The sequence below is a fragment of the Thunnus maccoyii genome, chromosome 1 (genome assembly GCF_910596095.1).
Source record: "Thunnus maccoyii chromosome 1, fThuMac1.1, whole genome shotgun sequence".
Lineage (NCBI taxonomy): Eukaryota > Metazoa > Chordata > Actinopteri > Scombriformes > Scombridae > Thunnus > Thunnus maccoyii.
Window position 1 is genome coordinate 7,189,415 of NC_056533.1, and position 23,798 is coordinate 7,213,212.

Genomic DNA, 23,798 nt, shown 5'->3' on the forward strand with positions numbered 1-23,798 from the left:
AAGAGGAATCTAACTATAGAGGTCAAGTTCAGAATGTGGGACTTTAAACTTTAAAGTATTTTAAAGTTCTGTTATAAATCACGTCAAATCTCCAACACAAAATGCTGCTTGATTTCCAGATAAGACAAGTGAACATGTAAGAACATAATGAAATGAATTCAAACATCTAACTGCTATAACGAAACATCCTGTTGAATCAGGCTTGACACCTGGAACAAGGCTGAAGACAACTCATGAAAAAGACGTTAATCTATGGACAATATGCAACAACCCAGATATAATTTACCAGAGTAAATACTTAGTCATCCTACTTCTAAAAAACATTGGTCATTAGCAGAAAATAAACTTTCCTCGAACTGTGGTTTCAAAGCTTCTAAGGAACTGAAGTTGTTGACGTGATATTTAGAGCTTTTGGTTTTGATATTTATTGATGTCCAGTCTTGCAAGCAGTTTAGGCCTGTGATGACATCATCAGCCTAACTGATGCAACTATGTAATCACCATTTAGTATTACTAGTTGTAACTTCCTGACACCTCCAGCTTCTCCTAATGATGGTTTAAAGTAACACCAAAACCTTGGAACTGTAATAATGCCTCTATCCTTTTCGGAGAGATTTTGGTTTTTGTTATATGAATTGTGATCTGTTGCTCTGTACCTCAGGCTGACTGTTACACAGGTTCAACTAAATACTCAAGAAACTATCACACTCAAGAGATACCTTAGAAACTAAAGTATTTATTAGACCCAGATGATTAAATAATCACAGACTTTTAATTATGTACAAAAAAACTGCACACAAAAGACATACAATGCAAACATCCTCTCTCACATATGATGTAGAGACAAACCTTATGCAAGTCAGCTGAAACAAATGCAGTGTTTAAGGTTTCCATTCAGGTTGCATGTGCTGCTGTGTGGTGGCAGTTGGGCGCCATCTGTTGGGTTTTTAGGTTCCAGTATATACCAGTATTCACTAAGTCAATCAACCAAACTTTCAAATAACAAAAAGTATCTAATGTAAAATGAACTCAATCCTGTGTTTTTCTGCTCCGTTATTTTATCATTACACAGACTAACAACCATAAACTACATTAGATTAGATTTAAGTAACACAGTGAAGTGTATGTTATTTGCATCACCTAATTTTCTTTTTCTTTAATGTAAAGTTTTGTTCTCAAAAGGACACCACTATAGATACATTTATTGCCATGGAAAGATATAAACCGAAACTATATCAAATATAATAATACATTTCTTTTGATGATCTGTTTCCTGTTTCTCCATGGATCAATGGGGTGAATAATGTTTCTCTTTCTCTCATTTCTCCTTTCTTAATAAATGCTTAAAACAGCCACTGGAGCTTCCTGTTAGTGCTGTCATCATAGTTTTAGTTTCTTCTGCCAGTAATTTAGAGTCAGTCTGTTTGGTAATTCTCAGGCTCTGGTAAGGTTTGTAATTATCACAGGATTTCTTCCTATTGAAATTATTTTGATAACCATTTCTAGTGATTGTGCAATAAAATTGGGTTTAAATAATACATGAATAACATATTACTCCTGTAGTACTGAACTATGGTCTGACAGATCTGTGAAGTCTTAAATTTACTAAAGAAACCAGAGAACCAGCTAATAAATGTGTTCACAGTGCATAGACATGAAGTGGAAAACTGGGAGTAAACAACATTATTTCAAAGCAAAACTTGATTTATATAGCACATTTCATTCCAGATGGAAGCACAATGTGTTTCACAGAGCGTGAGCTACCACGGAAGCTGCAGCCAGAAAAACTATGTAGGTAATGTACAAGATAAAACATCAGACATAAGTAAACACAGTTAAAACAAACACATAAATAACACATGTGAGTTACAAAAAACCATTAAGAAAGTAAGAATAAAATAAAATAAAATAAAGTAATAATTAAGAGCAGCTGCCAACCAGTAAAAAATAATAAGACATGTGAGTTAAAAACCATTTAAAAAGTAGGAATAAAATAAAATAAAATAATAATTAAGACCAACCTAGAGTAATGAAAAGAGCAGCTGCCTTCTGGAGTAGCTGCTGCTGATCAAGATGCTTTTTTCGTATTCATTACAGTAGTCTAGCAGTAGTCTGTCAGCATCCTCCTGGGATAAAAAGCTCCTTACCATCACAATATTTCTTAAATGATAAAATCCAGTTATAATTACGCTGCTATTACTGGAACATAATATTCTGACATAATTGCTACATGAGCCTTTGATAAAGTTTCAAGCCTTGTTGGATTGTTTCATTATTAGCACTTCTGTGACTTTACCTTAAATGATAAGAAATCATTTTCTGGAAAACAAGCGACACATTCAGTCAGTTTTAAGGACAGCAGAGATCCTGAGAGGGGCAGAGTTGTCACCATCATCATTAAAACAAGGACTGAAGAATGGGTAGAGTTCGTCACTGAAGGAGCAACTGGTGAAAGAGTAGATAATATCTGCAGCATCGATATCATAAAAGGTGACCAGACCCTCCTCGTAATCCACAAACACTCCCACCTTCAGAGGCCGTGATTTCAGAGAGAGGAGGACATCGGGGTCGGCCAGAGCCATGTACTCATTTCCATTCCTCAGCTGCAGAGTCCAGTAGCCGGCCTCTGGGCTCGATGTGATTTCTCCCTTCCTGTTGGCCGACCCGCTGGCCACTCCTAAATCCCATTTCGTTTTCCCTTTAACTTCCACCTCATAGTAGAATCTGCCAGAAGAGAAACTCTGCTTTCCCAAGACGATGACACAATATGAAAATCTCTCTGGGTTGTCTGGGAGATTCTTCTCTACATTGTTGTGATTGACTTGTTTCCCATCGTCAGACAGGATGAGTTTGCGATGTGCTGTATCGGGATCGAGAGTTATGTCCGCTGCGTACTGCTGCACCCTCCTCAGCTCAGCTTCAAGCAGCTTCTCCATCCCTTTGCTGAGCGTTTCTTTGAGCTGAGACACAGCTCTCACCACAGTTCCCCCAAAAGATGGCTGACCGAGGCTGACTTTTGTCCAGTCCTTTGTGGGTAGAGAGGCGTTCAGTGAAGGGAACCGTCGGAGGAGTTGGAGGTGGTCTTTGGAGAGCGAGAGCAGCTCCGCCTCAGCATTTCTCTTCATCAGCTCTGAGATCTCCCGATCCAGCTCTTTGATGAAGCTCTCGGCCTGCTTCGCTGTGGTTTTCTGCTTCTTTTTGATCGTTTCAATGAGCTCAGCCAGGCCTGTCTCGACAGACTGCACCAGAGAAGTGAAGACCTGCACGCCATCTGCTATCTCTTTGTCTGCAGCCTCACTGCTGAGCTTTGCGGACTGTTTGAGCTCATGCATCTTCAGCTGTCTCTCCCGAATCATCTGCCGAAATTCGGCCTCTGTCTTCCCAAGCTCGGCCTTCTTCCCCTGCCATTCTTCTTTCAGAGGAACAACATCGTGTGACTCGTGGTCCGACTCAGTGCAAAACTGGCAAACACACATGCGGTCGGTCTTGCAGAACAGCTCCATTATTTCATTGTGCTTTGTACACATCCTGTCCTCAAGGTTCTCCAGAGGATCAATAAGCGTATGTCTCTTCAGCCCTGATACTGTCTGATGGCGCTCCAGGTGAGTCTCACAATATGAGGCCAGACACACCAGGCAGGATTTGAGGGCCTTCAGTTTGATCCCGGTGCAGACGTCACAGGGAACATCTCCTGGTTTAGCACGGTGTTGCTCTGAGCCTTTCTTTACAACTGACTCTCTGAACTGAGCAGCCATCTCTGATATGAATATATTGACATGCAGCTCAGGTCTTTTGTCATAAAGCTTTTTGCACACAGGACAGTGACATTTTCTGTTGATTCTCCAGTTTTCAGTGATGCAGTTTTTACAGAAGTTGTGTCCACACGGTATGGTGACAGGAGTGGTGAACACATCCAGGCAGATGGAGCACAAAAAGTTCTCCTCAGACAACAGACAGGTGGCAGCTGACATGTTGAACACACTGAGACCGAGAGTAAAGATATGAAAAAACAATTTTCAGTACTGAATTTAAAAAATACTTGTTTTAAAAAGAATAATGTTCGATTGTTAGGATATTAGTCGAAGTACATTTGAATTATTGTCTTCTAGAAATGTTCATTTATCAAGAGCAGTGTCTTTCAGAATACAGCATGTATGTGTTAAAATTGCAAAGAGTAAAAATTGCACTTACCTGTATGTATTTATGTAACTTCTCTGTTCTTAAAAAAGGCAGACTAAACCAAGCTTTGAATTGTCTTTAGAAGCAAAGACCTGTGGTGACTGCAGCCCAGCTGTCACTCTTTAAGAAACCAGTAAGTACACTGGGGGATGTGTTACTCTTCTTTTCAATGTTGCTTCACCTCCTCATAGGCTTAAACTTGTCATGTGACTACCCCCTGAGGACAAACAGCCTAATATCTTTTCTTCTGTCCTAAGTGACCAGCCCTAGAGCCCTCCTGGCATACACAAAACGTGCACAGACTACTGCCAATGTTGCTCAGCAAGACTGACCAGATTGTTGATGTAATGTGACCGCAAATCACATTTTACACTACAGGAATGTGAAAGGAAGGAAAGATGAGCTGGGAGGGCAGTATGAGTTTCAACACATGATTTAGAAGACACATGTTAACACAACAAAAGTTCACACACTTGATTTTAAAATCAATCAGAATTTGAGCTTAAAACGTACATTGGTGTCCGATTGTTAATGCAATTCTCAACATTTTTCCTTGGTATTCACTGAGTTTTTGTTGAATTAATTGTGAGACAAAGAACATCCCGAATGATGATGATTTGAATCATTTAACATCAGCTGTTAGGTAAGTAAATAGTTCAGTTTTCTTAACTTCAGTTTCAGTTTTTGGTACATCTGAACACTGTGTGCTCTCTCCGCAGCCCCATGCACAGACATCTGGTTCAAAATTTGTAGTATCACTTCCTCCCTAAATATATCAGATGTAACTAAGCCTTCAGCAAAGGGCCATATGTCACAGATCTTCCAATTTCAACAAATTCAACAAGATGAACTTTTTTCAAGCGCTGCAAATATAATATGTCTACAGGTATCAGAAGAGAATTATTTTAGTCTTTATAAAAGTATTTATCTTAGTAATTTGTACCAAATCAAATTAATTCATTAATAATTGATCTATAATCTGTTTCCTAAAATTATTAAAGCATGACCTGAAATTACTTAATTCATTCTCTTGGCTGTCGGGTGGGTTTGAGAGAGAAAACCAGCCAGTAACTACATTACAGCCAGTTTAGTGTCAAGAGTGTGCCAGCTAAATAATTATGATTTCTTATAGTCGATCAGTTAAACACATTTTAAAAATTCTAAATCTAAATTATGCACTAAAATAGCATTTATTAAAGATTATTAATTGCGCAAAGTAACAGTTCCGCTTGTATATACAGTATTGTGTTCAAATGATAACTTTTCTGTATTCATTTATAACTGGAAAAAAATGACTTTTTAAAATATGGACAAGTTAAATACTTTCTAAAAGGGTGTATATTTTTTCCTTTTTTTTAGTCTCCACTTATAAGGTTTCTTTGTATTAGCCTGACCACTTTCCCTGTTTAATTTGAAGACATGCTGCCAGTGTGTCCCACTAATTAAACTCAGGGAACTGGTTGGCCAGCCATTATCCTCAGTCAGCTGGCCAATGAATTCATCATCATTTAAAACATAAACTGCCAAAGACAAATGATGTTAACATGATAGGAAAACCCAACTGAATAACAAACCTCCAAGTTTAAAAGCCTTTTAGGAGATTTTTTTCCAAATCTATTTCAACATTTTATTTATCTAGTCTCCATTTAAAGACAATAATAATAATAATGAAATAGAATTATAAATTGGCACATTTAACAACCATTTGGCTTTTGGATACCATCATTTAATTGTAATATAAACGTTTCTGTGGTGGCACAGTCGACTTCAAATAATGAGCTTAGAGCACATTTTAAATCGAGTGAACAAATCAAGTAATTCGATTAAGTAGAAGTTTCATGACGTCTGCGGTATCCAGAAATAAAGGCGGAGTGAGAGCTCTCGCCTTCTCCTCTTCTCTGAGTGCCAGGCAGACTGAGGACAACATGGATCCAAACACGACGATTCTGAGAGTCAAGAGAAAAAGGGGCACCGACCCCGCGGATGCTTTGTTGCTGGCATGCAAACGTATCCGACCGGAGACGTCCCAGAGCACCGTCGAGACGGTACCGGAGCCCAATGAAGCCGAGGTGGAAAACTCCGTCTTCAAACTCGTGGCGACCGTAGCGACGCAGGTAAGAGGCCCGCTGGTGCATCCGCAGCTAACCGGGCTAACGTCAACGCAGCTGGCGGGGGAAAGGGTTAGGAGTGCCTGTGGGTAAATTCAAGTTAGTTAACGTATCGGTACAAACGCAGCTGGTTTAGTTAAGTTGACTGACCGATAGGAAGCTGATTTTGATAACTTAAAATGATGTTTGTCGTTGGAAAAATAATGCGCCCTCTGTGTTAGCTGTTGTTAGCATAGCGCTCAAGCTAACTTGAATCAATGCTGTCGTCAAACAGTGGCCTCTGCTAGCTGCTGTCGTTAGCTCATTTTGTTGATGTTGAACGTCGTTGTGACGTGTTTGCTGGCCTGTAAAATGGTTTTACTCAATCCAAAATCAAAGCCAGTCGTATGATTGACATGATAATGTATTTAAATGTACATGTCAACATTTTCACGCAAGTCACATCCATCACTTAAGCGAATTATTTCAGTTTGTAAACATCACAAGGCCTTCACTTTGGGTTTATGATATCACTCACGAGTTTGATTTTCATTTCTGCCGTGAGTTAAATAGTCATGTTCTACTTCTTCATTGTGTTTCTGCTGACTGTCCCCATCTGATGCAGCAAGTGTTTTTTTTTTTTTGTTTTTTGTTTTTTTTAGTGATGCAGTGAAGATTGGGTATGAAAGTAAATCATGGGTGGTGTGTTGTTCTTGAAGGTTTATCACCTGACACATGTTTGTGTTTATTCCAACCTCAAGGTGCTCTAAACTAAAGCTAGATATCTGTTAATTTCCGTGTAAGAGCACTATAGATTATGACCTCCTGTCATCTCCTCCCCAGGATGCCCCCGTTCAGACGCAGGTTCGACAGGCCTTGGCCCGGCCTCGCATGGCCCATGCGCTGCGCCCATCTGCTGGCAGTTCACAACGGATCACCGGGGACCTACGGAGCACAAAGTGGAGCACCCGGAGGGAGGAACGCTACAGAATACTCTCCAGCCACCGCACAGGGCTGCCGAGCCCAGCTGAGCAGCAGGATCCCCAGACAGATGACTCTGAGAGTGTAGAGGAACCCGGGAAACACCAGGATAAATGTTTGGGTCTTGGTGAAATCCAGGTGGTTGATCTCATACATGAGGATGGACAAGGCGAGGACAAATCATCTGGCAAGGTGAGTTGAGTGTTATTGTAGCTGGACGATAAGGGATGGGTATTGTTAAGATTTTGTCTGTATCTTTTGTTTCTACTGCTCATTTAAATTGATCCATCTGAATAGTCTAATTGACGGTCAGGCAGAAGTTTGTGTCTTGAAGTTTTGTTGCTGCTTCACTTCCCACAAAGTAACAAAAATGGAAAGAACAGGAAGTATGTGGTGTCACTCCTGCATTATTAGAAAAACAAGCATGTGGACTTCAGTTCCATCCAGGAACCTTTGTTGTATGTGATAACCATCTTTCTGTCTCAACTATCAACTGTTCAATCATGGCATAACCCAAAACACCTACAGAAAGTAGGCCCGGAAAATGGTGGAAAAAGTGATGCTGATGGTGTTGCTTTGTGAAGGAAATAATAATTAATTGAGCAGGGCTCTGTATCAAAATCCTGTACCCTCAGGGTACAATTCAAAAATGGATGTATACTAAGGATACTTAGACAATACACAGGCTGCATAGTGATAGCGGCACGTTAGCAGAGCAGCAGCAGAGCTTTCAGTCCTCTGTCTCTGTATACACACAATACGGTGCATTCAGGCACCGTATTGTGTGTAGGTCAGTGGCAGTGCTTTAGACCCAAACATAGACACATGAAAAGAAAACAGATTCACAAATGCCAAAAATCAATTATTAAAATGATGATGATGATGATGATGATGTTAATGCTATATTGATGGAAAGGAAAAAGGCCGAAGTCGATTAGTGCAGCTCCCAGGCGGTGATGAAAATAACAGTGTGCTCAGTCTGTTCCACCTCAAAAAAACCATGAACCCATTCAGTGTGTTGGACAGTAATGGCTTTCCCCAGAGCTAACAGTGCAGCAGAGAGGCTGATCTCCACTGCTGGAGACGTGATGTTATAAACAACACAGCGGAGCACTCCTCCCCCTCGGCTTACTTCACAGCATACACACCAAATTTGTTTTTTTACAAAAAAACATGTAAGCAGCAAACCCACCAATCTGTACACATTTTGTGTAGCAGGTGACGCAGTTTGCTGATACGATTTTAACGATTAAACTGCACAAAAAGCTGGTGACACCTGTGAGTTCGATTGTGCACGTCAAGTCTAATTGCAAGAGGCAGCAGCGGTTAGCCTGCCAAAAAGCAAAAGAAGAAGAGTCCGACCAATCATGGCATCGGATTCATTCCCCTGCCTTCACCCGGATGTCAAGTGGGGGATGATCATGATTGACAAATGCATGATGTCATTTCAAGAGACTGCGAATCAACAGCAACACGACATTGATTTTATCCCTCATGTTCCCCCTCCTCACTCCTGCTGGCTGCTCTCTCAAGTCAGAACGGTTCTTTTAACTCCTTTGCAAAGCGTAACGGACTGAGGTGGATGTGGAAAGTTGAAATTGCAAATTAAGTTAACACAGATCTGCCAACCTTGGGGAAAATATTTAACATTAATAACATTAGCCTAACATTATGTAATTTGCTAGCTTGCTTGTTCACAAGGCATTTAAGTCGGCAAAGTAACGTTAAGTAATATCCTCTGTCTCTCGCTGATTGTGAAACGTGACTTTTCATAGTACTGTATTCATAATTATTATTATTGCAGCCAAAGCCATAACTATAATGAGAGGAGCAGATGATGGCACGACGGGGAAGGGGAAAAAAGCGAGTGCATGTGCTGCAGAAATAACGTTACCAGGAGGGAGGTGTGTGTGTGTGTGTGTGTGTGTGTGTGTGTGTGTGTGTGTGTGTGTGTTGGCATTGTAGTCTATAACTTTGCCTACTGTTGGAAAATTTCAAGGAAACACGTTTATTGCAAATTAAGTCTAATATGTAAGGAGGGATGTGATGACTTCTACAGTTTCAACAGCCATGTTCATATTCAGCCTGTCATTAGGTCATCATTCAGTAATAGGCTGCCTATAGTGAGAACAGTTGTATTAACCAGCTCTAAAATATTTATTTCATCGTAGCCACAAAATGGTCTGGGGCAGGTTACAGGTGAAAGACAAACGGGCATAAATGACCAACTGACAGTTTTGGCGTCTGCAGATATTTTTGTAAACAATCTGTTATTGGTATCAAGAATTTTCATGAGTGTATCTCTCACTTTTTTTGTCTGTTTTGACTGCTGCGTGTATGCAAATGATGTGCTGTGATGCGTCTGTATGCAAACGATGTACAATAATTCATTGCGCGCATAGCAGTTATTTGCATCTGACGCATTCAGGTCACTGCAGTAGTACTCAAGAAATTCATCTGAACCAGTGATATTAGTTAATAAATGACACTTTCATTTCATTATTCTCATTCAGGCAGAAGACTGTAAGATGCTTCCAAAATAATGCAGTTAACTTTTTTTTAAGTTAAAGAGCTGCTTTCTCTCACACTTTTATCCGGTGATAGTGACCTACAGGCCACTACAGACACTGAACTACTGAACTAAGAGACTAAAATAGTGTCTTCTTTTCTATTCATTCAACCAAGAATCGATGTGCAATCAAATCATGAGATTCCCAAAGAATCCTCCCTCTAATTCCTGAAGACTTTGAGGCTGAGACTAACCAGCCCTCCTCCTGTTCCAGGAGTACCTGCTGAGCAGAACAGAGTTAACAGAAATGTTGAAGTCTGCTTTGTCTGTCACAGTAATTAAATGGAACTGAGTGGTAATTTTATATAGTAAAACTCCCATCTTGACAAAGGGTGAAAAATGCAATTTTTATTGTGTAAAAATGATGTGTAGCAGGAAAGCAACTATCTATATTGGCAGTATTGATGATGTGTGAACAATGGTGACATCACGCTGGTCAGGGTGGAGGATGGGCTATACTGATCCAGCAGCAGATTTCTTCACACTCCGTCCAAAACACTGCACATATTTGTCACAATGTCCCTTTAGGTTGCTGGTTTTACCATTTCCCATTACATGTACCAGTGGCAATCTGGGAGATCCCCAAAGATTTTCATTTAAATAAATGTCTGTTAAGTCACTATCACTGAATGATGTAACACTATGGTGGCTGAGCCCATGGACTGCTGATGAACGCTCTTGCATTTTCAGTATTATGATTATTATAAACCAGGTGTCAGTGGCAACTTTCCCAAGATGCATTCAAATCACAAGCAGCGCAGTTGATGCATTTTCCATCATCCAGTGTTTGATCCACCAGAGAGGGAAGCTAATGCAACAGACTCACTCTTCAATTCGCTTGTGTGTGTGCTCTTTACTTTTTTCCTGGTCTCTGCTAGCATGACGTCACACAGCAACACAGTTGGTTCCCTTGGAAGAGGTCCAAAAACACACCTGCAATTACAGTTTATCACCATATGGTGCCGCCACAGACAACGAAACACACCTTCAAACACATCTTAACCTGAACTCCAGTGTTTTAACCTGTTTGGCATAGCGCCATGCTTACATCCCTTATCAGTCATTCATCCTGTGGAGAGCCCTGCACTGTGAAAAGAAAGGTTGGAATAATGTTAGACTTTCAACAGAATCATAGTGGATGTTTAATAGCTTATGAAATAATTGTTGAATAACGGTTTAATCCAAAGAATAGATCTGCGGGGTTGTGACAGAAGGTGCAAAAAATCCTGTTTGTTGTGTTGTATTAACTGCCTTTGTTAATGTGTCAGAGGTTATCGGTCAACATTGCTAATATGGACGACCTCACTAGTGATTAATTTATCCTCTCACTCCATTTTTCCAAAGACGCAGACCCCAGACCCAGAAGTGATCCTGTGCAACAACACAAAGCTGCTGCGGGAGCGTCTGAGCATATCTGGGGAGAGAGCCGGGGAAGAGCACCGGGAGCAGGAAGATGACTACGTCTACGATCTTTACTACCAGGAAACAGTCACACCCGGATGGATCCAGGACATCCTGTCTGTCAGGGCCTACGCTGATGAGGGAGAACTGGTGTGTGTGGATGGATGGGCGGACAGATGAATGAGTGCTGAAATCGGAGTGAGTGAATGAATAAATGGGTGAAGTAGAGGGTAGACATGGGGGAGGTTCACACCTGTCACTACTAGATTCCTGTGAAATGTGTATTTGGATAAATGAGCAAGAGTCAGCTGGCATGCAGCTGCTCTTCACTTTATTACAGTCTCATGCTCAACAGGTGACTCACAGGTTTGGACAATGGAACAAAATGATCGCCCTCTAGTGGTCATTCAGGGTTATGTATAAACCATGTGACTGTATCTTTATTATTAACAGTGCCTCAGAAGACACTAAAACCAATAATGAATCAACAAAAACAAGGCTATCACATAAATGGGTCTTTGTTTATCTCAGGTGCCCGACCTTGTGGTTCATGAAGAGGAGGTGTATGAAGATGATGACGACGAGAACGAAGAAGGCAACTGGAGGAATGACTACCCTGATGAGGAGAGTGACTCAGACAGCGACAGAGAGGAGCGCTACGGTGGTACGTCCTCATGCTGCTTCACTTGTTTGTCAGTTATATAAGACTGTAGGTTTGAACCCAGTATCACCACAGACTGTGAACGTAGACTGAGTAATGCTACGCTCGTATTATGTGGCAGTACGTTACACTACGCTTCTGTCATACTGAAAGCTAGTGTGATGTCAGCTCAGGTGTACTGTGTTGGTGCTGTTTGCTTTGCAGCTATGACATTAGTTTGGTTTCACACTGCAATGTCCATTTTAAACAAGGCCAGATAGAGTGTTTCAGTTACTTGCAAAATAGTCTTAAAAACCAACATGAAAAATAATTGATAAGATTGTGGCTCATGATCCTGCCTGGAAAAATTCTGATGATATTTTTACCAATCGCCCACCCCTACGTTCCACCGTCACATTAATGCTCGTCACTTAAGGTGAATTTTCCAATAAAATATCTAACTAGCAACCCTATTGGTTGGTAAACCCAGCAGCCTGTTCCACAAGCTTCCCATACTGCCATTCTGATTTCACAAGATCCCCATATCTCCATTAACACTAAATCTAAAAAGGACAAAAGTAGACAGGAGTGCTCCGTGAACACCTTGTCTCCGTTTTGTTCCTTTTTGTTCACATTATGAGACGTGTCAGGCAAGTCCCGACACATCTCAGCCACTTATAAGACCGAGATATGAACCATTAATAACCGACAGATCATCACAGAAGTGTGAGTGTGCCTGGAGAGACAGCGATGACTGTTCCCAATAATCACTTCAGTTACAACATGCTTCCAAATGCCATTTAACCGTCCCTCCAGTCACTCATTGGCTGATGTCGCTCTGCCTTGTGTGTGTGTGTGTGCAGGTTACTGGGAGGAGGAGCACTCGTACAGCCGGAGGAGCTGGGAGCGCTACCAGAGGGAAGTGCTGCATGAGCGTGGTGAAGATGACGACGACGATGATGATGATGATGGGAACAAATATGATTCCGATTGATCTACCCCTTTAACCCATCTGTCTGTGGATCCCCTTTTCATGAATAACACCGTACTCCATAGACCTCTGTGTAGGGAAAACAAAACATCAGAAAGGCACTTATGTGTAGCACTCATCACTGTTTAATAATGAGGTCCAATAACAATCCCCTATGCATCAAAACAATACATTCTATGTGCCAATGTTAAAAATTGTGACTGAACCACAGAGCATTTAGTCCTCTCACTGTTCAGAGAATTGCACACGTACCCTACATCAGGTCCATCCCTCTCTTTGCTACACAGATGTTGAAGGAGCAGGTGTTATTTCCAGCAGGACCCAGTGTCTTTTTTTTTTTTTTTTTTTTTTTAAATCTGTGGTGGAGTGAATTTGTGTGTGTGTGTGTGTGTGTGTGGGTGTTTGTTCAAAGTGGATGTGTGTGTGTTAGAAATGTTGCACATCAGTGTGATTTGCCTCGTATGCTTTGTGCTGTTAACACTTCTGTTAGTGAGACGTCTCGGGCCGCGTGTGGTTGCAATTTAGGGTGTTTGCATTTTGTGCATGGTAGTGCGTGTACGTACAATTGTGTGTTAGATTTTGCATAATGTGAAAGCGTGGTGCATAATTTTTTTTTTTGTTGTGGGTGTGTGAGTTTGGTTCAGAAATTCTCCCTTTTTGAAATTCCGATTGTTTCTCTTGAATGCTTGTTGAATTAAAAAAAATACAACTTTTTTTTTGTAAATATGTAGATGTGTATAAAAAGAAAGCTTTCAAAATAAATGGAAAACATCTGGATGTCATTTATTCCTGCATAATAAACATACAGACTGGTTAATTTACATATTAGTTGCACAAACCTGCTGGATAGATCAGTTTACAGAATGAACACAGGATGTAATTCAATATCCAACAAAAGTAAACAGTGCTATGATCCACAACTTTAGAGGTCTATATGTTTCACAGATGAGAGACTCGTTGGAAGTGCTGGCCTGATGTTGCCTGCTCATTTTCCCAAGGCTGGAATAGTCTTCTTTTTATGATTGACAGTCAACGTCCCAGAGGTCACAATAGGAAATCAGTACCAGTTGGTCCAAAATTGTCAGAGATGCATAAGTTGTTTGAGCAGAACTGTCCTAACCTGGTCATCAAAGCTTTCAGTTCCATTAATGTTTTAAAGTTTATGAATGGTGCAAAACGACGCACTAGGTTCAAATCAAGAGCTTTTAAGTTTGATTTCTGTCTTTTGAATAATTCAAAATGTTTTCAGTCTTGATCTGTTGGCATGAACCTCGTCATACAAATGCTAATTAATTTAATATTTATATATTAATTTTAGTTTTTCTCCTCATCAAATTGTATCCAGATTCATGAATGAAATGACAAGAATTGGATGTAAACTGCAAGTGTAGAAAAAAAAAGGTTGTAAATGGTGATTTCATTCACTCTCAAATGACAACTCACAGGAGTGAGTGTAGGAGGCTCCACAAGTATCTCAAGTCCTCTGACTGAAGCCAAACCAAGCAGTGATTCAGAGATAGTTGACGATACTTGAAAATGTGGGACAGGATTTGTAAATGCTGCACAACTGGACGTGATTTATAAATACAAAACAAAACTACGTTAATGCTATTTTGTCCAAAGTCTGAACATCTGTTGATATCTCCAATAGTTGGGCAAATTGAAAACTGTAAAGAATTAGAATAAATTGATTTAGTGCTACGCAGTTTAAAGCAAAGCTACAGTTGCCTATAGTGTTGGACTGGATCTTGCAGACATTTAACTCACCCCGCCAAAATGCTTGAAACATTCACCAGTCATTAAACATAATGGAAAAGAACCAAATGCTCTGTTTCAAACATGTAGCATCAAGAATAATAATATGGGCAACGTAGCAGCAGACAAATATTTTCTTCCCTTTTTTTCATTCAGGAAGTGAACATGAACATATTTCTTACAATAAATCCTCTGGTTAGATTAAGTACTTTCTCCTGCTCACATATACTGCACACAATCCCATCCCTCTGATAAAACATCCATTTGACAGCATATAGTTGCATCATTATCAGGTCCCTGTAAAATCTCACAGGCGCATACTGCTCAAAAAGCATATTTACAATTAACTGTTGAACTAACAAGGCAAATCATTTATAATGGAGGTCATTAAATAGTGTGAATTTAAACTGTATGTAACAATATCCACTATATGGAGTATAACACTATAACAGCATCTGTGCCTTAGGTAAAAATTCCTTGACTGTCCTTGAATTTCAGTGTGAATCTGCGAGTGAACATGTGCGTCAATGGCAGCGTTGTCAGTGTTGTAAACAAGTCAGTTAAGTCTGAAAGCTTTGACGTAGTGTACAGTACAATAAAAAAAAAAGTCATAGATCCTTTATTTTCCCCCCTCACAGCAGCATCCCTTGTCTGGTCCCCCTGGTGGCTGTGAGGCTGCAGAGGCTTCTGGGTAAAGTGTTCGGAGTGCTATTCACTTTTGTCCATCTCTGTCAGTACACAGTAGCAGCTGTACTGGGTGAAATGAGTCAGAGAACCTGCAGTGACAGACAATAACATGTTGTTGAGGGTAAGAAATAACCAATATGACACAAGTGTCTTGAGATACAGGATGTGGGGTAGACTCACGCAGTAGCTTAGTGATGATAGGCGGTCGTTTGGACTCGGGGAGATAGACGCCTAGGAAGTAGACAGGTACACCTGACAGGGCGATGGCAATGCCAATTAAAGAGTTGAGGGTGTCGCTGTAGAGAGGCACGGCCACCAGGAACACCGCACACATACAGAAGACCACCGGATACAATAACGTCAGCTGCAGAGAGAGAAATGAGGAGGGAAACCGTGAGCCACAGAAACAGCAAAAAACTTTCTGTTGATTTATTTGTACTACGTGGAAAGATTCTGCTGTATTTTAGTTATTTGTTTTACTATTTCTTTTTATAGTTTAGTTGGTGTCACATTCCATAAAAACTTTTAAGGGGCGGCTGTGGCTCAGAGTTAGAGCGGGTCGTCCACCAATCAGAAGGTCGGTGGTTTGATCCCCGGCTCCTGCAGTCTGCATGCTGAAGTGTCCTTGGGCAAGATACTGAACCCCAAATTGCTCCTGATGGCTGTGCTATGGATGTGTGAGTGTGTGTGAGTACATTAGGTTCTCCTCCTGATATGCACCTTTACCACTGAGCTCTGTTTTGTACATAAAAAAATGAACGTGTAGAAGTAAAGTGCACATAGCGATGCAGAATGTCACTATTTTCATTTTATTCATCTGTGATTCTTAGCAGCAGTTCATACTGACAGATCAGGTGTATTTAATATACAGTACAACATGCCAGTAGAAGCTACAAACCGATGTCACATTTCTTCAGTGTAGAAACTTTCATGTACTCCACAGACAATCATTAGTGATATCTGTATTAATCATGATGGCTGCTGTGCCATGAAGGCCAATGTAATACAGTAATCAATTAATTTGATTCATTACAGCTTGTATGGCTGTAGATTAATATCAATAACAATGAGTCTCTCTTTTTATTAACATCCAAATGTTGCTTTTCTTTCTGTTTACAGTATGCAGCAGCTTACTGAAGAGTTTTAATGTTTAAGTGATAATCTGCTGTTTTCAGCTATTTCATTGCTGAATCCTTCTGTAATCTCAGTTTTTACAATATTCTAGACAATGAAAATAACTGAAACTCATACAGTATATGTAGGGTTTGAATCATTCTGACTCTGAACAGGTGTATTGCTGGGGACCCAAGGAAGTGCAGTGTCGAGTGCGAGCTCTGTATAACTGAATCATTATTAAGAATTATCACATTTTGACAGAGCGTTTCTCTTTTACCTGGCGCAGCTTTTCTAGCCTTTGGTTTAACAGCCCAGGAAATTCACAGACCAACTGCATGTGTTGTAAATCATAAACATGATGCTACTCAGCCAATCAAATCTGTGCATTCCCATAAGCACTGTGACTGAGACACACACACACGGGAACTTGAAATTTTTACTCTAAGAGTACTTTATTATTTATAATAATAATTTTTATCCGTTAAAGTAACAATAACAGACGCCAAGCAATCCACACATTTTCAAGAGGCACTGCACCAGTTAAACCTCGATTTCAGAACATAGCCTAGTTGTGATTGGCTGGTCTTACCTTGAGAGGTCTGGGTCGGTCAGGCTCCTTCCAGCGGAGGTAGATCTGTCCGGCGATGGACAGTCCCATGAAAAACCAGTAGCTGAAGCTGTAGTAGTTGATCAGTTGAAAGACATCTTCCACCGTCAGGTAGATCAGTGACATGATGCACTAAACGGTGGATGGATGGAGAAACAATGAGAAATTACATAACTGAGGTGTTTGATCAAATTTAATTTTACTCTTTCACCTTAATGAAAAATGTGTTTGTTTCCAGCATGGAGAGCAAAGATTTAAAACTTTTTGTAATTTAAAATTAGTGCAGTTTCACACAATCAGCCCATTTATGAGGAGGAGACTCTACTCTACTGTTAACAACCACTACAAAAATGGAAGATTCCTGTACTTCCTCCACTATACTTTACATGTAATTGATCCGTATTCATACATTGAAGATGAGAGCAGGGATCGGAGTGAATCTCTGTATGTGGATCATGGACAGAGCGTCTGGAAGGTGACCCTCACGAGAGCCCACAAAGAACAACCTGAACACAACAAACATGCATTAAGATGCATACCATGACGCCATTCTAAGAGCTGGACTTTTATGCTGCAAATGAATCACAACAAAGCAGCAAGACTGGATTAATAATCATTATAAAACAACCACTGCAGATTTTTTGCAACTCTAACTGATGCTTTAGTGTTCTACCTGGATGCAGCTATAATGGAGGCGTTGAGGCCTCCATAGCAGGACAGAGCCACAGCGATGGGGATGGTCCAGCTCATCACACCAAGCGTATGATCTGCAAACGTCTGATTCAGACACACAAAGTGCTTTAGCGAGTGCGTTTTCAGCTACTAACACACACATGCATCTTGTCATCCATCTCAGTCCTTCTGTGCTGCTGTCACACTCACCACTGCCACTGCGTCACTAGCCAGTATAGCACTGATGTCCAAAATAGCATAGTAGGCCACATTAGTCAGGATGTAGATGATGGTGACGATGGGCATAGAGATGGCGATGGCCAGCGGCAGGTTCCTGTAGCACAAGGTTGTTGGATTATAATCAACCTCTGGAGTTATTTGGTGGCTCCAGGAGTCAAAAAAAAAAGAAATGTTACCTCTCAGGGTTTTTGATCTCCTCTGTGACAAAGTTGAGGGTGTCCCAGCCGGAGTAGGAGAAGAGGGCAGAGTAGAGCGCCAGCGCGATGTCGCCGGGATCTGTAGACGATCCGTGAAAGGCGGATTCAAAGTTGGTTGTGTAACCTGAGACAGAGACACAACATTTAAATGAGCAATCTGGGACATTTTATAACATCAACAAAATGACTGTGGGTTTATTTTCTTAAGTCATAGAGATCTCAAACTCCTTATATAGGCAGTTTGGTCTGTACTGTTTCAGCAACTGGTTTTCAGCCATGACAATATGCCAAAAAAATGGCGCTCTCCCTCTCACACAGACAAACACACATGCACGCACAAGCTGTCCACATGCTCGTGCATGTATGCAACAATTAGCTCACAGAGGGTTTGCCTATTAAGACTGAATATGGTTCATGTCACCAAATATTTCAATACAGACTGATAAAGTCTTATTCCTTTTTTGTATGACAGTGCAACATCATTTAAAATATGTCCAAGTGATCCAAAACCCATCAATTCTCCTCTCACATCACAAATCCTTTTTTTTTTTTTTTTTTGTTGCCACAAACAAAAAGCTGTGTGGGCCACAGATGATCACAGTGCAGGTGGGTGAGTGAGAGTAGGTGAGATTGTGGAGGAGAAGACATGTTGGCTGGTGTGGTTGAGCTTATCCATGCCCTAGATCTTTCCTTTTAACCGTGTTGAAGCAAACAACAGCACTGCAGCACTCCTGACAGTTATGAGCACTGTCATGACACCGCTCACCCTGACACAGCTTGACGATTCCGGTGACGATGATGACGATGAGGGCCGCCACCTTGGCGTAGGTGAAAATGTCCTGCACGCGGGTGCCCCACTTAACATAGGCGGAGTTGATGAATGTCAGTAGGCCTGGGGTGAGAGAGAGAGAGAGGAAGGTTGCACAGATGTTAAAGATATTGTGTCTTGTCTTGTAAGAACAAGCTAGAGTGACGTGTGCAGACGGCAGTGGGACTTACATATACATGCTGCAGCGATGAGTCTGGCTGCTGAATAGGGTGGTTCACATGTTGGGAAGAGCGGCTGTACCAGGTAGTTTGCGAACGTAATGGCTATGACCGCCTGGCTGGTGGGCTCAATAATCAACAAAGATGTCCACAAGCGGATAAAGGCAATGAAGCCACCGAATGACTCCAGGATGTATGCATAGGAGGCCCCTGATTTGGTGATGGTGGTGCCCAGTTCAGCGTAGCAGAGGGCCCCCACCACAGAGAACAGGCCCCCAATGACCCAGATGACTAGCGACAGCCCGTAAGAGGCACTATAGATTAGCACGCCCTTGGGGGAGACGAAGATGCCAGAGCCGATCATATTACCTACGATCAGGCTGACTCCGTTGAGCAGCGATATCTCTTTTTTAAGCTGCATGCTCTCCTTGGGCGGCTCCAGCAGCTGGGAAGAGTGGTCGGCACTGCCGTTCATCTTCCTGGAGTCTTCACGGTCGGTCATAGTGCCGTTGTGTCGGGGCTGAACCAGCGGGAAGTGAGGACCAGCTGTGGACGCTACAGGCCCTGCTCCCTTTCTGGCAACCTCTGGAACAACCTGTCCAACACATTCAGGAGAAACAAGTTAGTTTGAGTCAGAATGAGAAGAGGAGGGCGTTTAAAATGTACCTGAAACAAATGACTACAAACAAACCAACTCAAAATGTGAATATTGGGGCTGATAATGTCGTTATGAAAGGACATGTGGCAAAATGTAAATACGGCAAGTCATCAACAAAACATCAGTGAAAAACATCTGTATTATTTTCAGGAACACATAAACTAAATTAGATCTCCTTTTTTTTAAATAAATGACATTGTCTATGATTTGTTTTGCCTGTTTGACAAAGAATGAACTGATAACAAGCTAAAAATCTACTTCCATCACCAGATTTCTGCCACAACAACCCTCCCCCCACCTCCTCTCTGCTTTTATATGGCAAGACAGCCCAGTGGGTCACAAACTGGCAGTCATGGTTAGCTGAACAGACATGAGGAAAACACCTCAAAATGTCTTTTCATTTCAATTATTAGAGTTAAAACATTACTGATGACCATATTTAAAAGACTGTCATGTCTCATAGCTCACACAAAAAAACAAGACATACCTCCTTTACAATCTCATGTTTGCCAGGTGATCACATGCTATCAGTTGAAGTTATTAAGGAACATGTATTTGTGATATTGGGCTGCAGATGTACTCTGATAACAAGCTGAACTATCAGTTGAGACTTGTAGAGAGATGAAGTGACATGTAGATGAGCAGGTTAGAAGTGCAGTGCTGTATGTAACGTACTGTAGGTGTGGAATGTACAATCTACAGTTAAATAAGACACATATAAATCAGACTGAAGGCTCTGCTATCACAGAGTGCTCCGGTGCTCGCTTGTTGTCTGTGTGCATGTGAGCTGCATGCTTCAGTTCAATCATTAGGCATCTGTTCCACATGCGCAAACTCACCGCAGCACCACCTGTTTATCTGCTGGTAAACACACCGATCAATGACTCAGACAACAACAACACCGCTGTTAACGAGAATTACTCAGCAGACACCCTACCATACACATCAGTAACACAGCAGTAACAGAGTTTGTGTGAAGCCTAGATGAAAGCAACAGCTCGTGTTACGTGCTCGGTGCGCAGGTGATGGTGGTGTGAGGGTTTATCTATGTATGTGTGAACTCAAGTGTGTGAGGCTGTGAAATGTGGCGACCGTTCAACTCTTTGTTAACGGTCGTGAGGAAGACGTAGCACGCTGTGAGTGTGATGTACAGTAAACTTTGTAATCAGGAAATCAGAGCGGAAGCAATTTATTTATTATTTGACTGACAGAAGATGAACTGGTTTCAGCTACAAACTACATAGATCGTTTTGTAGCTTTATTAGTCTCTTATGTCCTAGAAAGTGAGTTATTTAGCATCTGTGGCTGCGTGCTATATGAGAGCTGTTTACACACTCACACAGTAACCAGAGACAGGCCCAGTATAGGAGGAGCCACAGCCAGGTAAACATGACAGAGAGCTCCACATAATGACAACTAATCATCTACTCCTCTGCTCTTCTTTTTCAAATCTGTGACACTGACACAACCCCCCCTCCCCCCCGCCCCCCCCGCCCCAACTAGAAACAACTAGAAACCAACTCTGTTTTCAAACACAAATGTCATTTACATGAATCACAACAACCACTGATAACTGTTTCAGAATTGGATGGATTGTATCCAACGTGCTCCACAAGCAAGTTTACATTTCAGCATTCAACTTGAAATGTGTAACTGTGTCAGCTTCTACAAGCCTTAACTGTTCACGCTATACACATTATATTCTAATAGGCATCTATCATATATGAATAGACATCAATGGATGTGGAATGCTCTGCTTACAAATGTCATAGGCTGAAGTTTATGGAACAAGATTGTGATAAAAATGTGGATAAATCCTTTCAGCGAGTAAAGGGAGGGTGGTGATGAGTTATCTCTGCTGCTACCATCGATCTGATGACCTAAACCAACCAGGATGAGCTCATTTCAGTTTTTAAGGCTGGACCAGCAGGGATCGGTCTATTTACTGATATGATATAAGATTTATGTTAAGTGAGTCGTGTCTGTCACATTAGAATGAACATGATTATAAGAGATAAACATCTTTAACAAAGCCCGACCGGCGTCTCCGTAGTGAAGGAAACAGTGTCAAGTTATACTGAATTACAAAACCTGACTTCCGTATAAGACTTTCAAAATAAAGCCACAATCATATGTTGTCGTAGTTTCTGAGGAAAATGTTTCGTGTCTTACTGAATATGTAAAGATAATTTCACCTGTATAAACCAAAACCACATAACGTTGTATCACATATAACCCATGCAGGGCACGAGGCAACCGGAGATATAGCGGAGCCCCGTTAAAATAGTAAAACGGGTAAATATGGCAAAAAATGAGAATAAAGCACGTAGCGTCGTTTTTCTGTTAACAGACAGTTATAATACACATAATAATACAATAAACATCAGGCAGGGATAATAACTTCATAATAATGACAGTGCTAGCATTACAAACTATCTTACTCTATGTAAAGGACCAGTTCGCTTAACGTCAGTAACGTCAGGTAAGCTGATTCTTTGTTCTGACTCGTAGCTAATGTTTCCGCAGCTTTGATTCCTACATATGCAACCCAGAGAAAATATCTGCATTCACCTCACTTTTAATGTTTGTGACAGAATACACAAAGCGAAAAACTGCTCATTCTGGCTTTCATTTTGAACGCGAAACTGCTCACCTCCGGTATTATCGCGGCTATCTGCGGTTAGCTTGTCGCGGCTCCCCAAAAAACAAATAAAAACGGGACTTCCCTTTTGTCCCGCAGGTAGCTCTGTCCTCGACGAATACACGAATGTCGTTCTTGCTGTAGCACAAAACGTTATTGCTGAGCGGCAACGGTTTCAGAGTGGGTTTTCCAGTCTTACCTGTGCTGGTTTTCCTCCTGCCAAGTGTTTTTTGACAGCCAGCCAACACGGTGTCCGTTGGCAAACGCATCAGCACCCGTAAACAACTGAGTGCTGCTGCCGCTGCTGCTGCTCCGCGGGTACGTCATGTGACGCTGCTGCGCTGCAGGAGCATCGTATGACTTCACTACACTAGACACATACATGCTGCATGTGTTGGGATTATTTTCAGATCAGAACATTTCTTCACTTACTGAAAAACCCATTTTGGTTGTCATGATTTATATGCGGGGCCCTGAAACATTGTGTTTGTGTATTAGATTTCCAACACAGCTTCATTATGGAATGTATACAGGGCTAAGATTTTTATAGAAAAAGTGTCACAATCCTGAAAATATATATGTAAACAACTATTTGTAAGCACTCTGGAAGCCAACATTTAATTATGATTTTTTTTCTTTTTTATCATATTGTTGTTACTAGCTGATTTGCCACTTTCCTCATCATTTCTCTTATATTATAGTACCATAAACAGTCCTGTGAGATTGCCATTAAGACTAGCGCTGCTAGTGTGTGAAGAACAGGCGTGTAATTAGAGCTGTCCTGCTAGGAGCATGGGGCAGAGGGGATGGGCCTTTGAACAGTATGTGCCATTAGCATGTTAGTGAAGTGTCAGAGATGGTGCAACACACACACACACAGATGCAGGCAAACTATGGTTTTGCGGAGGGAAACACAAACTCAATACTGTGCTGGCGTGAATTACAGGAGCCGTTCATAGAATACATTTTACTAGATAATGGGTAAAGAAATGCTGGAAGAGGAAAAAACACAGCAACTATTAGTTATATTAAGTGTTAAATATATTATTTTAATATAAAACGTAATTTTACTATTACTCTTTTTATTTTTATTTCAATTTTATTTTAGTTTCAGAGCATGAAAGAGATTCAGGATTCCAGGTTAGCTGACATGTTACCAATAACAACAAATATTACAATTACCATCTTAGAGAAGCTGCCCAGTGACAGACACACACAGAGAAGAGTGCCGCCTGCAGACACGCTGACACCACAGCAGTAAGAACCTACAGTATCAACACCAATCATGAATAACAGTAATTGTACTGTAATGCTTTATAAATCTACAATTGCTTTTCAGGCCACATTGGGGGAGGTGATGCCTTGAGAACACTCCTGGTTTGGGGCCATC

General features: G+C 41.1%; 3 protein-coding genes across 5 annotated transcripts; 1 reads left to right on the forward strand and 2 right to left on the reverse strand.

Annotated features, from left to right (window-relative positions):
* Window positions 1-1,938: 1,938 nt before the first annotated feature.
* On the reverse strand, window positions 1,939-5,818 carry LOC121898849 (nuclear factor 7, ovary-like). Its single transcript, XM_042414314.1, has 2 exons — window positions 4,192-5,818; window positions 1,939-3,981 (listed from the first exon to the last, which is right to left on the reverse strand). Exon 2 carries the CDS (start codon window positions 3,969-3,971, stop codon window positions 2,340-2,342), a length of 1,632 nt encoding a protein of 543 aa, XP_042270248.1. The 5' UTR covers window positions 3,972-3,981; window positions 4,192-5,818; the 3' UTR covers window positions 1,939-2,339.
* A 222-nt stretch (window positions 5,819-6,040) lies between these two features.
* On the forward strand, window positions 6,041-13,610 carry slc7a6os (solute carrier family 7 member 6 opposite strand). Its single transcript, XM_042409869.1, has 5 exons — window positions 6,041-6,293; window positions 7,110-7,439; window positions 11,161-11,367; window positions 11,749-11,881; window positions 12,721-13,610. Exons 1-5 carry the CDS (start codon window positions 6,105-6,107, stop codon window positions 12,849-12,851), a joined length of 990 nt encoding a protein of 329 aa, XP_042265803.1. The 5' UTR covers window positions 6,041-6,104; the 3' UTR covers window positions 12,852-13,610.
* slc7a6 (solute carrier family 7 member 6) lies at window positions 13,607-22,733 on the reverse strand. Of its 3 annotated transcripts, none has more exons than XM_042409842.1 (10): window positions 22,608-22,733; window positions 19,122-19,704; window positions 18,889-19,014; window positions 18,102-18,246; window positions 17,896-18,019; window positions 17,687-17,790; window positions 17,423-17,519; window positions 16,996-17,145; window positions 15,471-15,654; window positions 13,607-15,379 (listed from the first exon to the last, which is right to left on the reverse strand). In XM_042409842.1, exons 2-10 carry the CDS (start codon window positions 19,609-19,611, stop codon window positions 15,312-15,314), a joined length of 1,488 nt encoding a protein of 495 aa, XP_042265776.1. In that variant the 5' UTR covers window positions 19,612-19,704; window positions 22,608-22,733; the 3' UTR covers window positions 13,607-15,311. The 3 variants fall into 3 exon arrangements, with proteins under 3 accessions (XP_042265776.1, XP_042265793.1, XP_042265784.1); XM_042409859.1 differs by lacking the exon at window positions 22,608-22,733 and adding an exon at window positions 20,607-20,900; XM_042409850.1 differs by lacking the exon at window positions 22,608-22,733 and adding an exon at window positions 20,255-20,579.
* Between the last annotated feature and the right edge of the window lie 1,065 nt (window positions 22,734-23,798).